General features: G+C 39.0%; 1 protein-coding gene across 3 annotated transcripts in view; it reads right to left on the bottom strand.

Annotated features, from left to right (window-relative positions):
* The window catches only part of CEP120 (centrosomal protein 120), an 81766-nt gene that overhangs the window by 47824 nt on the left and 13349 nt on the right, over nt 1-20593 (bottom strand). For 2 of the 3 annotated variants that reach the window (XM_043912246.1, XM_043912247.1), the window contains exon 5: nt 19226-19367. In XM_043912246.1, coding sequence (XP_043768181.1) covers nt 19226-19367 — 142 coding nt within the window. Of the gene's footprint in view, nt 1-2219; nt 2561-19225; nt 19368-20593 lie in introns of those variants that run through there. The other variant, XM_043912248.1, reaches the window with a different exon arrangement.

Raw genomic sequence — 20593 nt, 5'->3', positions numbered from 1 at the left:
ACAAGCCCAAAATGTACAGGGGACACATCTTCACCAAAAGACCGAAACTGATCTTCTGAATATAATGCTCTCCTCCCCCTTACCACTCACTGCATTAGTAGTATATCAGGTTCATCTTTCAATAAAAAATTTTAAGGCATACTAAAAGACAAAAAAAAAAAAAAAATTCATAACCTAAACTTTCATCTTAAGAAAACAGGAGCAAGTAAAATTAAAAGTAAGCAGAAGAGAAATAATAAAAACTAGAACCAAAATCAATGAAATTGAAACCAAGAAATCAATGGGAAAAAAATTAACAAAATCAAAAGCCGGCTCTTTGAAAAAGATCAGTAAGAATGTAGCCAGCCTGGGGGGAGTGGGGGGAAGACACAAATTACTATCATCAAAAATGAAAGAGGGGATATCACTATAGATTTCATGTACATTAGAAGTTTAATGAAAGAATACTATAAACAACTCTATGTCTACAAATTGGATAACCTCGATGAAACAGAAAATTCTTTTTAAAAATAGGCCTATATGATGAAACTGAGTCAGTAACTTCAGAAAACAGAAAGTACTGGATCCAGATGGGTTCACTGGTGAATTCTACCTAACATTCACCATAATTTCTGGAAGAAATTATACCAATCCTCTACAATTTTTTTTCACAAGTCAGAAGCAGAGAGAATATTTCCTAACTCATTATTTGGGGCTGCTGCTGCTAAGTCACTTCAGTCGTGTCCAACTCTGTGCGACCCTATAGATGGCAGCCTACCAGGCTCCCCCATCCCAGGGATTCTCCAGGCAAGAACACTGGAGTGGGTTGCCATTTCCTTCTCCAATGCATGAACGTGAAAAATGAAAGTGAAGTCGCTCACTAGCACTGTCCTAATATGAAATCTAGGCAAAGACATTACAAGAAAACAACAGACCTACATCTCTCATGATCATAGATGTAAAACTCCTCAACCAAGTGTTAGACAATCAAATTGAATACATAAAAAGAACTATATACCACAACAAAATGAGATTTATTCAAGGTACACAAAGCTGGTTCAACATTCAAAAACCCATGAATATAACCCACTATGTCAACAGACTAAAGATGAAAACTCACGTGATCTTATCAATACATGCAGAAAAAGCATCTGACAAAATCCAACACTTACTCATGATAAAACATTGTCTGTAAGCTAGAAATAGGGAGTAACCTCCTTACCTTGATAAAGAGCATCTATAAAAATCTACAGCTAACATCATACTTATTGGTGAGAGGCTTTCCCACTAAGATCAAGAGCAAGGCAAGGATGTCTCCTTTCACTCTGCTTTTCAATAGTACACTGGAAATCCTAGCTGTTGCTGTAAAACAAGAAAGGAAACAAAGTCTTGCAGATTGGGAAGAAAGAAACTAAACTTTCTCTGTTTGCAGGTAAGTGTAGAATGTCCATCTATGGAAAACCAAAACCAAAAACAGAAGGAAAAAACCCTAATCCTGGAACTAAGAATAAACAATTATAGTGCAGCAGACAAGGTTAACATGCAAAAACCAACTGCTTTCCTACAGATCAAGAATAAAGTAGAATTTGAAATTTAAAACACCATTTACAGAGAGTTAACCAGCATGGAGACAAGATGGTGGAGTAATATTGTACATAAGCTCACTTCTCAAAAAAAATCAAAATTGCAACTAAATGATGAACAATCATCAACCAAAAAACAAGCAAAACAAACAAAAACACAACAACACTGGAGCCTACCAAGAAAGATATCCCACATCCAAAGACAAAGAAAAAGCCACAAAAGGGCAGGAGAGGCACAAATGCAATAAAATCAAAATGCCAGTCCCACTAGATGGGCAACTCACAAACTGGAAAATAATTATATTCCTGAGGTTCTCCCACAGGAGTGAAAGTTCTGAGCCCCAAGTCAGGCTCCCCAGCCCGGAGGTCTGGTATTAGAAAGAGCCCTCAGAACAAACTGGCTTTCAACTCAGCAAGCAGGGTTTGATTACAGGAAATTCACAGTACTGGAGGGAACAAAAACTCCACTCTCGGAGAATGCACACAAGGTCTCCTGTACACCACGACCAGGGTAAAAAACAAACAAACAGTGATCTCATAAAAGCCTGGGCCAGACCTATCTGCTGGAATCAGAGTGTCTCTGGCAGAAGCAGGGCTTGGGTACGGCTCACTGCAAGGACAGAAACACTGGTGGCAGTAATTCTGGGGAGTACTCACTGGCATGAGCTCTCTTGGAGGGTGCTATTTTCTCCCCAGGATCTGGGCCCCAACCAATCAGTGCTGGGATACCTGAAGTCAAACCAGCAGAGCAGGAACACAGCCCCACCAATCAGCACACAGGCTGCCTAAAGTCTTTCTGAGCCCACATCTGCCCACTAAACACACCCCTTGACACGGCCCTGCCCCCGAGATGGTAAAGGTCCACCCATAAGTGGGCAGAACCAGTCTCTCTCACAAGGAAGTCTGTACAAGCCTCTTAGGCCTCATCCACCAGGGGTCAGAAAGCAGAAGCAAGAAGACTAATCGATGATGACTACTTCACTTTCACTTTCACTACCCTGCAGTCTGTGGAATGAAAACCACATTCACAGAAAGTAGACAAAATGAGACATCAGAGGAGTAGCTCCCAGATCAAGTAAAAATATAAAACCCCAGAAGAACAACAAAGTGGAGATACACAATCTACACAAAAAAGAATTCAGAGTAATGATAGTAAAGATGATCCAAGACCTTAAAAACAGAATGAAGGCAGAGAATGAGAAGATACAAGAAATGTTTAATAAAGAGCCAGAAGACCTAAAGAACAAACAGAGATCAACCTTACAAGAACTGAAAAGAAAAATATACTACAGGAATCAAAGGCAAGTTAAATGAGGCAAGAGAACAGGTAACTGAGCTGGAAGACATATGGTGGATATGCTGCTGCAGAGCAGAATAAAGGGGAAAAAAGGAAAACAAATGAGAACAGTCAGAGACTCATGGTACATTAAAGGCAACGTTCACATTTATTTCCCTGATAGCTCAGCTGGTAAAGAATCCGCCTGCAATGCAGGAGACTCTGGTTCAATTCCTGGGTCGGGAAGATCTGGTGGAGAAGGGATAGGTTACCCACTGCAGTATTCTTGGGCTTCCTTCCCTTTTGGCTCAGCTGGTAAAGAATCTGCCTGCAATGTGGGAGACCTGTGTTCAATCCCTGGGTTGGGAAGATCCTCTGGAGAAAAGAAAGGCTACCCACAGCAGTATTCTGGCCTGGAGAATCCCATGGACTGTAGAGTCCATGGGGTCGCAAAGAGATGGACACGACTGAGCGACTTTCATTCACATTATAGGTTTCTCAGAGGAGAAGAGAGAGAAAGGGCCCAAGAAAATATGTGAAGAGATTATATGTGAAAACTTCCCTAACATGAAAAAGAAAACACTCACTCAAGGCCAGGAAGTTCAGAGAGTCCCAGGCAGGATAAACCCAAGGAGGAATACAAGCAAATATCACTGATGAACACACACAAAAAACAAAATGCTAGCGAACTGAATCCAACAATATATTAAAAGAATCACCCAGCTCAATCAATTGGAATTTATTGCAGGGATGCAAGGATTCTTCAGTACTGGAGATCAATCAGCACGATTCATCACATCAACAAACTGAAGAGTAAAAACCATATGCTCAGGGCCTTCCCTGGTAGTGCAGTGGATAATAAGCCCCCTGCCAATGCAGGAGACACGGGTTCGATCCCTCATCTGGGAAGATTCCACATGCCATGGAGCAACGAAGCCCATGCAACTACTGAGACTGCACTCTAGACCCCTTAACTGCAACTACTGAAGCCTGTGGCCCTAGAGCCTGGACTCTGCAACAAGGGAAGCCACCACAATAAGAAGCCTGAGCACCGCCTCAGAGAGCAGCCCCTGCTCACCACAACTAGAGAAAGCCCATGCAGCAATGAAGACACAGCACAGCCCAAAATAAGAATAAATAAATATTAAAAAATCATATGCTTATATTAGGGGATACAAAAAAAACCTTTTTACAAAATTCAATACGCATTAATGATTGAAAACTCTCCAGAAAGTGGCAAAGAGGGAACTTACCTCAACATAATAAAGGCTATATATGACAAACCCACAGCTAACATCATTCATAAAAGTGAAAAGCTGAAAGCATTCCCTCTAAGGTCAGAAAAAAGACAAGAACATCCACTATCGCCACTTCTATTCAACATAGTTTTAGAAGTCCTAGCCATGGCAGTCAAAGAAGATAAAGGAACAAAAGAAATCCAGATAGGAAAAGAAGCAAAACTATCACTGTTAGAAGATGACATGACACTATATATAGAAAATCCTAAAGATGCAACCAGAAAACTACAACAATGGATTCAGTAAAGTTGCAGGATACAAAATTAATGCACAGGAACCTCTTGTATTTTAATACATTAACAATGAAAGATCAGAAAGAGAAATTAATGAGATAATTCCACTTATCATGACATCAAAAGTAATAAAATACCTAGAATAAACCCACTTAAGGAGGCAGAAGACCTGTACTCAGAAAACCATAATATATTTACGAAAGAAATTAAAGATAACACAAAACAGATACCAAATTCTTGGATTGGAAGAATCAATATTCTCAAAATGACTATACCACTCAAGGCAATCTACAGATTCAATGCAATCCCCATCAAATTACCAAAGGCATTTTTTTGCAGATGTAGAACAAAAAATTTTTTAATTTGTATGGAGACACAAAAGACCCTGAAGAGCCAAAACAATTGTGAGAAAGAAAAACGAGCTGGAGGAATCAAGCACTCCAACTTCAGACCATACTACAAAGCTATAGCAATCAAAACAGTATGGCACTGGCAGAGAAACAGAAATGCTGATCAATGGAACAGGATAGGACACCCAGAAATAAACCCATGCACCTACAGTCAATTAATCTATGAAAAAGGAGACAAGAATATACAACGGAGAGAAGTCTCTTCAATAAGTGGTGTTGGGAAAACTGGATAGCTACCTGTAAAAGAATGAAATAAGAACATTCTCTAACACTAACACAAAAATAAATTCAAAATGGGTTAAAGACCTAAACATAAGACCAGATACTATAAAACCGTTAAGAGGAAATCACAGGAAAAACACTTGTTAACAGAAATTTCAGAAATATCTTTTCCAATCTGTCTCTTAGAGTAACGGAAATAAAAACACAAATAAACCAATGGACTAAAAAGAGCTACCATATGATCCAGCAATCCTATTCCTGGTCAAATGTCCAGAAAAAAGCATAATTTGAAAAGACACATGCATCCCAAAGTTCACTGCAGCACTATTTACAATAGCCAGCACATGGAAGCAACCTAAATGTCCATTGACAAAGGAATGGTTTTTAAAAAATGTGGTGCATATATACAACGGACTATTGCTCAGTCATTAAAAAGATCCAAATAATGCCATTTGTGACAACATGGATGGACCCAAAGATTGTAATACTAAGTGAAGAAAGTCAGAGAAAGACAAATATGATATTGCTCATATGTGGAATTTTAAAACATGGTACAAATGCATCCATTTACAGAACAAAATGGTGTCACAGATGTAGAAAACAAATTTATAGTTATCAAGGGGGAAGCGGGGAAGGATAAACTAGGAGATTGTGATTGATATATATACACTATGATATATAACTAAATAACTAATAAGGTCCTACTACATAGCACAGAGCACTCTACTCAATATTGTGTAATGACCTATATGGGAATAGCACCTAAAAAAAAAACGATCTACATATGTGTATAACTGATTCATTCTGCCATACAGCAGAAATTAACACCTTATATTGACCATACTCCAATAAACAGTAACTTAAAAAAATAAACAAAAAAGGGACCTAATTCAACACAGAAGCTTTTGCACAGCAAAAGAAACCATGAACAAAACATAAAGACAACCCACAAAATGGCAGAAAATATTTGCAAACGATGTGACCGAAATGGGATTAGTCTCCAAAATTTACAAACAGCTTATGCAGCTCAATATCAAGAAAATGAACAACCCCATCAAAACAATGGTCAGCAAGGGCTTTCCTGGTGGTCTAGTGGTTAAGAATCCACCTGCCAACACAGGGGACACAGGTTCTATCCCTGGCCCAGGAAAATCCCACAGGCCATGGGACAAATAAGTCCATGTAACACAACTTCCAAGTCCACACCCCACAAATACCGAAGTCCACAAGCCTAGAGCCTGTGCTCCGGAACAAGAGAAGCAACTGCAATGAGAAGCTCATGCACGGCAATGAAGAGTAGTCCCTGCTTGCCACAACTAGAGAAAGCCCACACACAGCAAAGAAGACCCAGTGTAGCCAAAACTGAATAAATAAATCCTTTTTAAAAAATGGGCCTATATAGGCATTATATAGAGGACCTATATAGACATTTCTCCAAAGACATACAGATGGCCAAGAGACACACGAAAAGGTGCCTGGCATCGCAAATTGTTAAAGAAATGCAAGTCAAAACTACAATGCAGTATCACCTCACAGCAGTCAGAACGGCCATCATGAAAAAGTCTATAAAGAAAAGAACAAGATGGTGGAGGAGCAGGTGGACATGGAGTACATCTCTCTCCACGGATGCATCAGGAGTACACCTTCAGACACAGAAGTGCATGCAGAATACCAGCTGAGAGTGGACAGGAGTACCTGACCAGTGGAAAAGAATATATAAACTATGCAAAACTCGGTAGGAGGAAGGAACTAGGAGGAAAAACAGGAGTGTCAGTAGGACTGGACCTGCCCTCGGCAGGTGGGGGAACTAAAGCAGAAGTCCAATCCCCATATCGGGGAAATTGTCTGAGTCAGAGGAGGAACATTTAAGGCTGACACTGAAACAGCTGATTGTAGCAGGCTAAATGGAATGAGAATCAGACAGTCCTCACTGCAGCCATACATACCCTGGACAGGGACGCAAGTCCCCTGAAAAGCACAGTGGCTGGGAGCTGGAGTTTAGGGATTGTGGAGCAATCCCAGGGCGAGGACTGCTGTTGACTGTGGAGAGACAGATCAAGGGGATGTCAGGGAGGAGACTGTGGTGGGAAATGCCTGTAGAGGAAAGCTGCCATAGAAGCATAAAAGCCACAGAAGCAAGGCAATAAGGAAATGGCAACCCACTCCAGTACTCTTGCCTGAAAAATTCCATGGACTGAGGAGCCTGGTAGGCTACAGTCCATGGGGTCGCAAAGAGTCCATGGGGACACAACTGAGCAACTTCACTTCACAGCTGAGTCATGAGTAATGGGTGGAGCCATCACCACAGCCTTTCTCTCCCCACACAGCAGCATTGGCAGCTGAACAACAGCGAGGCTGGCCCATCAAACGCCTGATGCACTGAGCTACAGAGTATGACCCCAGCCAGGGGGGGAGCCCTCTAAGTGCCTGAACGGGCGGAGCTGCGGAGAAAGACCGGCCAAAGAGGCCTTCTGATCGCCAGCTACAGGAGGCTTGAAAAAAGACTCTGACAGGGCCATAACTCCACAGCAGAGGCAGTCTGTGTCCCTGCACACTTGACGCCACCAGGATCCCCACAGGCCAAGCAGCTGCACCACCTTCACGCTCAACTCTCACTGGGGCAGAGCCGGCACAGGCAAAAGAAGTCTTGCATCTACGTGCGCAGGGTCGCTTTGGTAACGTCCCACTCTTTGAGACCTCGTAGACCATGGCCTGCCAGGCTTCTCTGTCAGGGAGGCAGGTTCTCCAGGCAACAGTACTAAAGCATATGGGCCAATGCTGGTTGCCATACCCTTCTGGAGCACTATATTTCCTGCTGCCCTTGCCATCAACCCCCCTGAGAACCTGGTGCTGCCAGAACCCCTGCAACCCAAGCAGCTGCACCACCTCCACACCCGGCCCTCAGAGGGGCAAACCCAAGGCCTCCAGGGCAGCCTCAGGAGCAAACCCCAGTGGACGACCCACATGCAGAGGTGGAAATAAAACCACAATTGAAACCCAGGGGCGGTGTGGCTAAGGAAGAAGACCCAAACCCTCCCACCAGCTGCACAAGCTGCAGATTAAATCCACACGATCATCTAGGCAGACTCTGTGTCTATGGAATATATAAAGGTCATTGAGAGCTCCCGCAAAAGAAAACGCACTAGTTCTGATAGCTGGGGACATGGAGGCAACAACACAGAAGAGTAGAACCAGATTAGAATCTGAGCTGCCCCCACAGCAGGTCCAGAGACCAGCACAGTGTTAGAGGGCATCCCAGGGAGGTGAGGTGGACTGGGACTCCCAGCGAGAGAAAGGACTCTGGCAACAGTGACTCAAGAAACACATTTATTATTATGTTTTGACTTGTTCTGTGGGATTTTTTCTATTCCCCCACCCCCACCCCATTGCAGTTGTCGATTTTATTGACACTATGAAATCTAATTAAGCTTTTGAGCTTTTTTTTTCCCCCTCTCAGTCACATTTTTTATGGTTGTTATAAACCTCTGCCTCTACATTGGGCTTGTGCAGTTCTATGGAGTTTTCCTTTTTTCTTCCTGCCTCCATTTTTTTTTTCTTCTTCTATTCTTTTTTATAATTTTAGTTTAAAATTTTTTTAAACCTATTATATTTTTTCTACATTTATTCCTTTGTTTGCCTTCCCTACCGTTCTTTTCCCCTTGCATTTAAACTTTAATGTATATAAATCTTCTTCATCTACCTCTATTTAACTTTGCGTATCTATTCTTTCCTTCCCTTCCTCTCGACATATTTGTTAGTTTTGTTTTCACTGCTTTATTACCCACTTGGCACCTAGCTTTAGTTTTGTTTTCTAGTTTGTGCTTTAGTTAGTTTTGTTTTTAACTGGTAAATAGATTTCTGATTTCCTTTGTTCACCTGGTCAATCTACTATATTTTTGTTGGACTGTTTTGACTTTGCTCATGGGTGTTTATGTATATGTATACATTCCAATATTTTAATTATTATTTGCCTGATTTTGTAACTGTCATTTGTCTGGGGTTCATCTTTGGTTTCTCATTTTTGGATATTTGTTTTAATCTCACTTAATACCATAACAAACAACTTGTGGAATCTTCGTTCCTGACCAGAGAGATCAAGCCCTGGGCCTTTGGAGCGGGAACACTGACTCCAAGACCCCAGACTACCAGATAACTAACCTTAGAGAGTACCAAATAATGAGAACAAAAGCAAAGGAAACCACTTGAATACAAGACCTGACCCAGCATCACCCAACCACCAGTAGCACCCTGTGCAGGACGCCTCATCTAAACAACAAAAAAACCAAAAACACAAACCCAGTCATCGGCAGACAGGAGACCACCTCACTCAGCCTTGCCCATCAGAGGAAAAACAAACAAACAAAAATCACACCCTACCCAAAGCTTACGAAAACCACTGGACCAACCTAGAAAGGGTAGAAGCCAAAAGGAAGAAAGATTCAACCGTGAAGCCTGGGGAAAGGAGACCTCAAACCCTATAAATTTAAAAAAAAAAAATGAAAAGGCAGAGAAATACTACACAAATAAAGAAACATACTAGAAACAAGGAAATTCAAATAAATTTAGAGGCAACAGGCAAACTACCTGAAAAAGAATTCAGAATAATGATAGTAAAGATGATTAAAAACCTTGAAAACAATATGGAGAAAATGCAAGAATCAATTAACAAAGACCTAGAAGAATTAAAGAATAAACATGCAGAGAGAAACAACACAATTACTGAAATTAAAAATACCCTAGAAGGAATCAATAGCAGAATCTCTGAAGCAGAAGAACGAATCAGTGAGCTGGAAGATAAAATGGTGGAAATAACTTCTGAAGAGCAGAATAAAGTAAAAAGAATGAAAAGAGCTGAGGACAGTCTCAGAGACCTCTGGGACAATATCAAACGCACCAATATTCGAATTATAGGGGTCCCAGAAGAAGAAGAGAAAAAGAAAGGGATTATAGTTGGAAGAGATTATAGTTGAAGAGATTATAGTTGGAAACTTCCCAAATATGGAAAAAGAAATGGTCAATCAAGTCCAAGAGGCACAGAGTCCTACACAGGATAAACCCAAGGAGAAACACACCAAGACGCATACTAATCAACCTAACAAAGTCTAAGCACAAAGAAAGAATATTAAAAGCAGCAAGGGAGAAGCAACGAGTAACATACAAGGGAAACCCCTTACATTTAACAGCTGATCTTTCAGCAGAAACTGCAGGCCAGAAGGGAATGGCAGGATATATTTAAAGTACTGAAAGGGAAAAATCTACAACCAAGATTACTGTACCCAGCAAGGATCTCATTCAAAATTGATGGAAAAATAAAAAGCTTTTCAGACAAGCAAAAGTTAAAGAGAATTCAGTACCACCAAGCCAGCTTCACCACAAATGTTAACAGGACTTATACAGTCAAGAAATGCAAGAAAAGAAAAAAATCTACAAAGTAAACCCCAAACAATTAAGAAAATGGCAATAGGAACATATATATCAATAATTACTTTAAATGTAAATGGATTAAATGCTCCAACCAAAAGACACAGACTGGCTGAATGGATACAAAAATAAGACACATATATATGCTATCTTCAAGAAACCCACTTCAGACCTAAAGACACATATAGACTGAAAGTGAGAGGATGGAAAAATATATTCCAAGCAAATAGGAAACAAAAGAAAGCTGGCATAGCAATCCTCATATCAGACAAAATAGATCTTAAAGAATATTACAAGAGATAAGGAAGGACACTACATAATAATTGAGGTATCAATCCAAGAAGACGACTTAACAATTGTACATATGTATGCACCCAGCATAGGAGCACCTCAATACATAAGAAAAACACTAACAGACATAAAAGGAGAAATTGACAGTAACACAATAATACTAGGAGACTTTAACACCCCACTCACACCAATGGACACATCATCAAAACAGAAAATTAATAAGGATACATTAGATGATATGGATCTCACTGATTGTATCTTCAGGACATTCCTTCTTCTCAAGTGCATATGGAACATTCTCCAGGAAAGATCACATCTTGGGTCACAAATCAAACCTCAGTAAATTTAAGAAAACTGAAATCATATCAAGCATCTTCCGACCACAACACTATGAATCCGGGTATCAATTACAGGAAAAAAACTGTAAGAAACGTAAACACATGGAGATTAAACAACATATTTCTAAATAACCAACAGGTCACTGAAGAAATCAAAAAGGAAATTTAAAAATTTCTAGAAACAAATGACAATGAAAACATGACAACTCAAAACCCATGGAATGCAGCAAAAGCAGTTCTAAGAGGGAAGTTTACAGCAATACAATCCTACCTCAAGAAACAAGAATAACATCAAATAGACAACCTAACTTTACACCTAAAACAACTGGAAAAAGAAGAACAAAAAAACCCCAAAATTAGTAGAAGGAAAGAATTCATAAAGATCCGAGCAGAAATAAATGAAAAAGAAATAAAAGAAACAATAATAAAGATTAATAAAACTAAAAGCTGGTTCTTTGAGAAGATAAACAAAATTGAGACACCTTTAGCCAGACACATCAAGAGCAAAAGAGAGAAGAATCAAATCAACAAAATTAGAAATGAAAAAGAATAGGTTACAACAGACAATGAAGAAATACAAAGGATTGTAAGAGAAGATTATGAACAACTAACTATATGGCAATAAAATGAATAACCTGGAAGAAATGGACAGATTCTTAGAAAAGATCAATCTTCCAAGACTGAACCAACATGAAATAGGGATTATGAGCAACTCAATTACAGGCACTGAAACTAAAGCTGTGATCAAAAATCTCCCCAAAAACAAAAGCCCAGGACCAGATATTTTCACAGGAGAATTCTAACAAACATTTAGAGAAGAGCTAATGCCTATCCTTCTAAAACTCTTTCAAAATACTGCAGAGGAAAGAACACTTCCATACTCATTCTATGAGGCCACCATCACCCTGATACCAAAACCAGACAAAGACAACACAAAAAAAGAAAACCACAGGCCAGTATCATTGATGAACATAGATGCAAAAATCCTCAGCAAAATTTTAGTAAACAGAATGCAGCAACACATCAAATTGCTCACACACCATGATCAAGTTGGGTTTATTCCAGGCATGCAAGGATTCTTCAATATACACAAATCAATCCATGTAATACACCATATTAACAAATTGAAAGATAAAAACCATATGATCCTCTCAATAGATGCATAAAAAGCCTTTCACAAAATTCAGCACCCATTTATGATGAAAACGCTTCAAAAACTGGGCATAGAAGGAACCTACCTCAACATATTAAAGGCTGTATATGATAAAGTGAAAGTGAAAGTGAAGTATCTCAGTCGTGTCCGACTCTTTGCAACCCCGTGGACTGTAGCCTACCAGGCTCCTTCCTCCATGGGATTCACCAGGCAAGAATACTGGAGTGGGTTGCCATTTCCTTCTCCAGGGTTCTTCCTGACCCATGGATTGAACCTGGGTCTCCTGCATTGCAGGTAGACGCTTTAACCTCTGAGCCACCAGGGAAGCCCTAACAGCAAACACTATTCTCAATGGTGAAAAACTGAAAGCATCCCCCCTAACATCAGGAACAAGACAAGGGTGTTCACTTTCACCACTATTATTCAACATAATTCAGGAAGTCCTAGCTACAGCAATCAGAGAAGAAAAAGAAATAAAAGGAATCCAGATCAGAAAAGAAGTAAAGCTCTCACTGTTTGCAGATGATATGATACTATACATAGAAAACCCTAAAGATAGTATCAGAAAATTACTAGAGCTAATCAGAGAATTTATCAAAGATGTAGGATACAAAATCAGGACACAGAAATCACTTGCATTTCTATATACTAACAATGAAAAATCAGAAAGAAATTAAGGAATCAATTCTATTTACCACTGCAACAAAAAGAGTTAAATATCTAGGAATAAAGTTACCTAGGGAGACAAAAGAACTGTACACAGAAAATTGTAAGACATTAATAAAAGAAATCAAAGACAACATAAACAAATTCCATGTTCCTGGGTAGGAAGAATCAATATTGTGGAAATGACTATACTACCAAATGCAATCTACAGATTCAATGCATTCCCAGCAAATTACCAATGGCATTTTTTAACAGAACTAGAACAAAAAATTTCACAATTCATATGGAAACACAAAAGACTCCAAATGGCCAAAGCAGTCTTGAGAAAGAAGAATGGAACTGAAGGAATCAACCTTCCTGACTTCAGATTATACTACAAAGCTACAGTCATCAAGACTGTATGGTACTAGCACAAAAACAAATATAAACCAATGAAACAAGATGGAAAGCCCAGAAATAAACCCATGCACCTATGGGGACCTTATTTTTGACAAACAAGATATACAATGGGGCAAAGATAGCCTGTTCAATAAATGGTGCTGGGAAAACTAGACAGCTACATGTAAAAGAATGAAATTAGAACACTTCCTAACACCATACACAAAGTTAAACTCAAAATGGATTAAAGACCTAAATGTAAGACCAGAAACTATAAAACTCTTAGAGGAAAACACAGGCAGATCACTTGAGGACATAAATCAAAGCAAGATCCTCTATGACCCACCTCCTAGTGTAATGGAAATAAAAACAAAAGTAAACAAGTGGGACCTGATTAAACTTAAAAGCTTTCACACAGCAAAGAAAACTATAAGCAAGATGAAAAGACAACCCTTAGAATGGGAGATAAAAATAGCAAATGAAACAACTGACAAAGAATTAATTTCCAAAATATACAAGCAGCTTACACAACTCCATGCCAGGAAAACAAACAACCCAATCAAAAAGTGGGAAAAAGACTTAAACAGACATTTCTCCAAAGAAGATATACAGATGGCTAACAAACACATGAAAAGATGCTCAGCATCACTCATTATTAGAGAAACGCAAATCAAAACCACAATGAGATATCACCTCACACTGGTCAGAATGCCACAATGAGATATCACCTCACACTGGTCAAAATGGCCACCATCAACAGGTCTACAAACAATAATGCTGGAGAGGGTGTGGAGGAAAGGGGATGCTCTTGCACTGTTGGTGGGAATGTAAATTGATACAGCCACTATGGAAGATGGTATGAAGATTCCTTAAAACACTAGGAATAAAACCACCATATGACCCAGCAATCCCACTCCTAGGCATATATCTTGAAGAAACCAAAACTGAAAAGGACACATGTATCCCATTGTTCATTGCAGCACTATTTACCATAGCTAGAACATAGAAGCAATGTAGATGTCCACGGACAGATGAATGGATAAAGAAGTTATGATACATATACACAATGGAATATTACACAGCCATAAAAAGGAATGCATTTGAGTCAGTTCTGATGAGATGGATGAACCTAGAACCTATTATTCAGAGTGAAGTGAGTCAAAAAATAGAAAGATAAATATTGTATTCTAGTGCATATATAACACTTAGAACCGGACATGGAAAAACAGACTGGTTCCAAATAGGGAAAGGAGTACCTCAAGGCTGTATACTGTCACCCTGCTTATTTAACTTATATGCAGAGTACATCATGAGAAACACTGGGCTGGATGAAGTACAACCTGGAATCAAGACTGCCAGGAGAAATATCAATAACCTCAGATACGCAGATGACACCACCCTCAAGGCAGAAAGCGAAGAAGAACTAAACAGCCTCTCAATGAAAGTAAAAGAGGAACGTGAAAAAGTTGGCTTAAAACTCAACATTCAGAAAACTAAGATCACGGCATCTGGTCCCATCACTGCATGGCAAGTAGATGGGGAAACAGTGGAAACAGTGACAGACTTTATTTTTTTGGGCTACAAAATCACCACATATGGGGACTGCAGCCATGAAATTAATAGATGCCTGCTGCTTGGAAGAAAAGTTATGAGCAACCTAGACAGCATATTAAAAAACAGAGACATTACTTTGCCAACAAAGGTCCATCTAGTCACAGCTATGGTTTTTCCAGTAGTCATGTATGGATGTGAGAATTGGACTATAAAGAAAGATGAGTGCTGAAGAACTGATGCTTTTAAACGGTGGTGTTGCAGAAGACTCTTCAGCATCCCTTGGACTGCAAGGAGATCCAACCAGTCCATCCTAAAGGAAATCAGTCCTGAATATTCATTGGAAGGACTGATGCTGAAGTTGAAACTCCAATACTTTGGCCACCTGATGTGAAGAACTGACTTATTGGAAAAGACCCTGATGCTGGGAAAGATTGAAGGCGGAAGAAGAAGGGGACGACAGAGGATGAGATGGTAGGATGGCATCACCAACTCAATGGACATGAGTTTGAGTAAGCTCTGGGAATTGGTGATAGACAAGGAAGCCTGGCATGCTGCAGTCCATGGGGTCACAGAGACACAACTGAGTGACTGAACTGAACTTAACGCATATATACGGAATCTAGAAGAATGGTACTGAAGGACTTATTTTCAGGGAAGCAGTGGAGAAACAGACATAGAGAATAGATTTGTGCACTGGGGGAGAGGGGAGGAGAGGGTGAGATGTATGGAAAGAGTAACAGGGAAACTTACATTACCATCTGTAAATAGACAGCCAATGGGAATTTGCTGTCTGGCTCAGGAAACTCAAACAAGGGCTCTGTAACAGCCTAGAGGGGTGGGATGGGAGGGAGATGGGAGAGAGGTTCAAAAGGGAGGGGATATATATATATCCATTGCTGATTCATGTTGAGGTTTGACAGAGAACAACAAAATTCTGTAAAGAAATTATCCTTCAATAAAAAAATAAATTTTTAAAAAAGTCTATAAGCAATAAACGCTGGAGAGGGTGTAGAGAAAAGGGAACCCTTCTACAGTGTTTTCATAGGAATGTTAAATAATACAGCCACTACGGAGAACAGCATGGAGACTCCTTAAAAGACTAAGATAGAGCTACCACTTGATGCGGCAATCCCACTCCTGGGCACACGTGTGTACCTATGTGCGTGCTAAGGTGCTACAGTCATGTCCATCTCTCTGCAACCCCATGGACTGCAGCCCGCCAGCCTCCTCTGTCCATGGGATCCTCCAGGCAAGAATACTGCAGTGGGTTGCCATGCCCTACTCCAGGGGACCCTTCCAACCCAGAGATCAAACCCCTGTCTCTTGTGTCTCTTAAAGAGGCAGGCGGGTTCTTTACCACTAGGGCCACCTGGGAAGCCACTCCTGGGCATATGTCCAGAGAAAACCATAATTTGAAAATATCCATGCACCCCCTGTTCACTGCAGCACTATTTACAATAGCCAAGACATGGAAGCAACCCAATGTCCACTGACAGACGAATGGATAAAGAAAGATAGAGTATGTACACGCAATGGTATATTACTCAGCCATTAAAAAGAAATGAGATAATGCTATTTGTAGAGATCTACATAGAGATTACCATACCATAAGTGAAGTCAGACAAAGAAAGACTAATATATAATACCCCTTATTGAAGAAACTGAAAAAATGATACAATTGAACTTATTTACAAACAAAAACGCTCACACACATAGAAAAATAGACTCATGCTTACCAGGGGAAAGGTGGGAGGGAGAGGTGAACTGGGAATTTGGGATAAGGTAGAGTTATTTAAAATCCCAAATTTTAAATAAACACACTATATTTAAAACAGATGATCAACAAGGAACTACTGTATAGCACAGGGAACTCTACTCAATATTCTGTAATAACCTAAATGGGAAAATAATTTGAAAAAGAACAGATATATGCATATGTATAACTGAACCACTTTGCTCTAACACCTGAAAGTTACACAAACTTTTAAATCAACTATCTACTCCAACATCAAATAAAATGTTTCAATGTACCATCAAAATAAGATACCATTTACATCAGCACCCGAAACACTTATATACTTAGAAATAAGCCTAACAAAACATGCAGAAGATCTATACAAGGTGAACTATAAAGCTGTGATAAATAACATCAAAGGACTAAATAAATTAAGCCAAATTCTATGCTTATGAGTAGAGCAGTTCAATATTGTCAAGATGTCAGTCCTTCCAACTTGATCTACACAATCAGTGCAATCCCAATCAAAACTCCAACAAGCTATTTTGTGGGCATAAGGACAAAATGATTCCAAAGTTTCAACGGAGAAGCAAAGGACCCAGAATAGGCACCTCAATATTGAAGAACAAAGTTGCTAGACTGATACTACTCAACCTACACACTTACTACAAAGCTACAGTAATTAAGACAGTGTGGTAGTCGTGAAACACACAAAGATCAATGAAACAGAGAACCCAGAAACAGACGGACATAAACACTGTCAACTGATGTTTGACCAAGTAGCAAAGACAATACAATGGAGCAGACCGTCTTTCAACAAGTGGTGCTAGAACAACGGGACAGCCACATGTAAAAATATGAACACAAACTTATTTTAAGGTCTGTATGACTTTAAAAAAGTTAACTCGAAATGGTTCATAGATCTAAGTGTAAAGTACAAACCTTTACTAAATCCTAAAAGACCAAAGTACAAACCCTACTAAATCCTAGGAAAAACCTGGGTCACCGTAGTTATGGAATGATTTTTTAGATACAACACTGTAGGCACAATCCGTGAAAGAATTGATGAGCAGGATTTCGTTAAAATTTTAAAACTTCTGCTCTACTAAAGACAATGTCAAACAAATAAGAAGACAAGCCACAGAATGGAAAAAATATTTGCAAAAGACATTTGATAAAGACCTATTATCCAAAATATACAAAGAACACTTACAATGCAAAAAAAAAAAAAAAAATTAAAAACTGGGCAAACAACCTAAGCAGACACCTCACTTAAGAAGATATACAGAGGGCAAATAAGCACAGGAAAAGATGTTAACATCATTTATCACTAGAGAATTGCAAATAAAAACAATGAGATACCACTATGTACCTATTAAAATGAACAAAATCCAAAACACAGACAACACTAAATGCTGTTACAGATGTGGAGCAACAGAAACTCCCATTCACTGCTGGTGGAAATGGAAAATGGCACACCCACTTTAGAAGACAAGTTTGTTGGTTTCTTACAAAATTAAACTTTCTTACCATACACTCTTACCATTTGGCAGTTTCTTATATTAATAAAACTTGGCATGCTTTTACTATACGATCCAATAATCACGCTCTCTGGTATTTGCCCAAATGAACTGAAAACTCAGGTCCATTCAAAAGCCTGCACAAGGATGTCTATAATAGCTCTATTCCTAAGAGCCCCAACTTGGAAGCAACTAAGATATCCTTCAATAGCTTGAGTGGATAAATAAATACTGGTACATCCAAACAATGGCGTATTATTCAGCTCTAAAAAGAAATGACCTATCAAGCCACAAAATGACACGGAAGAAACCTAAATGCATATTACTGAGTGACAGAAGCCAATCTGAAAAAGCCACATGCTACATGATCCCAACAACACAACATTCTAGAAAAAGCAAAACTATGGAGACAGTAAAAAGATCGGTAGTGGCCGAGGGTTAGAGGGGGAGGAGAGATGAACAAACAGAACACAGGAGATCTCTAGGGCAGTGAAACTATTCTGCAGGATCTTCCAACCATCGATGGGTGTCATTACACATTTGTCAAAACCTACACGATGTACAATACCAAGGACAAACCCTAATATAAATTATGGACATTGAGTGATAATGATGTGTCAGTGTGGGTTCATCAACTATCTAAATGTACCACTCTGGTGGGAGATGCTGACAGTGGTGAGGAGGACTGTGGGGAGGTGGGTAGTATTTGGGAACACTCAGTACTTCCCACTTGATTTTGCTGTGAACCTAAAAAAGCTCTTAAAAAACAAAAGTTTATTAAATGAAAAATAAAGAAAAAAGTGAAGGTTTTCTTAAACTACAGCTGAGTTAACAGAGACCAATAAAGACATTTTTGGTTTCCCTGCACTCATCCAAGGAAGAAAATTTTCCTAAGAAGAAATTTTTATAAACAATACAAAATTCTGCTTTATTCTGCTATATATCAAACAATGAAAACACAATCTTTCCTTATTGCTAATTTTTGAAGACAACAGCAGAGAGAAACAAGTGTTCATGCGTAACAACGTCGCATTTGTCTGATGCTCTGGAGTAAAATCAGTTCACACCCTTGCATTTATCTCCCTATAATACCTCCACCCCTCCCTTCCTGAAATTCTAGTCCACAGGTATACATCGCAGAGAATAACCTTAGAGATGATACACAAACCTTTTCCATCACGAGGAGGGGCTCCCTTTGCTTTAAAACTGTCCACTGGTGCCTTTGTGTCTGTTTCCAAAGCAATGCTTATCTGTATCTCAGACTTGAACTTGGTGTATTTATTACTCAGCAACTGGTACCATTTTGGTGCCTAGAGAGTAACAAAAAAAAGCAAAGCTCCTTAATAGTTAACAGGAAATAAACAGTAGTGGGAAATGTTCTATAAGGTTGTAAATACATTTCCTGTAGTTTCTCAGAACTTCCTCCTCTTTTAAAGTATTTTTCATCCACATTTTCCTCAAAAGAAATGAATCCTGCTTAGGAAACTAACTGAGTTTCCTGTTGAAAAAAACAAGCAGGCAAAAGTTTAGATTGCCTTGCTTGTTTTTATTCCTATGCTTCAACAGGTATGTGTATTTCTTTCTACCTTCATTCTTATATCGTCTGTCTCACTTCATCCCTTCTAACAACAAAGACTATCAGTTTTCCAATTTCTAACTGCTAATTTTTCACTTTTTCTGTTACACCTTTTCTGCCTGCCACATTTCTGCTTTGTTCTGTTTATATCAAATCAGGAAAATAAAAGCTTAGTGTTAATAAAAACACAAAATACTAAAGTAAGGTCTAATGGCAGCGTTCTCGGTTATGAGCCATGTATTTGACTGATACTGAAATATAAAAGCTTTCTCACAGAATGAGGAATCCTAAAATACCTGCATAGCCACCCTCTCTCCTCAAACCCAAGAGTAACTGCAAGAATTCTAATACCCAAATCAGCCTGCAGAATCTCACGGCCCATGATCACATGGACCATTAGTGCAGGGGCACCATTTCAATACCTATAAACAGCATTCTTACTCTGAACACTGTAATAGAAAGGCGAAGGAACTGGTGATCAAAACCAAAAACTGCAGCTTTATATTCAAACTATGTTTATAGGTAAAACAGGATGAAATAAACCATAGGTATTTTTTCAAATCCATAACCAAGTTTTTTTTAAGGCAAAAACTCATAGTTCGTTGCTGTATTTATGACAGATATTTTCTAACTTTAAGCATTAGCCTAAAAAAAAAAGACTTTTAGTTGCTCGCAGAATTTACGATATATTTTATTTTTCTGGTATTAACTCAGAAAAACAAATTTGGTTTCTTCTGTTTGTGTTTATTTACAGAGAATCAATTTACCCTGAAATTAAAATATTCTACTATCCAACTTCAAATATTTCTGCTGGCAAACAGAAAACATTAAGCAAGACAATATTTAGTTTTCCCAAAACTAACATACTTTTGAAATATTCCTTCTTAACTCTGTTCACCAATATGAAGACTAACTGCCCTAAAGGACTAACCAGGTAAAAGCAATGCCAAGAGCATTTAG

The sequence above is a fragment of the Cervus elaphus genome, chromosome 9 (assembly GCF_910594005.1).
Source record: "Cervus elaphus chromosome 9, mCerEla1.1, whole genome shotgun sequence".
NCBI classification, from domain to species: domain Eukaryota; kingdom Metazoa; phylum Chordata; class Mammalia; order Artiodactyla; family Cervidae; genus Cervus; species Cervus elaphus.
Note: the sequence above shows the minus strand (reverse complement) of the source record. Positions and strands in the feature narration are given on the sequence as shown.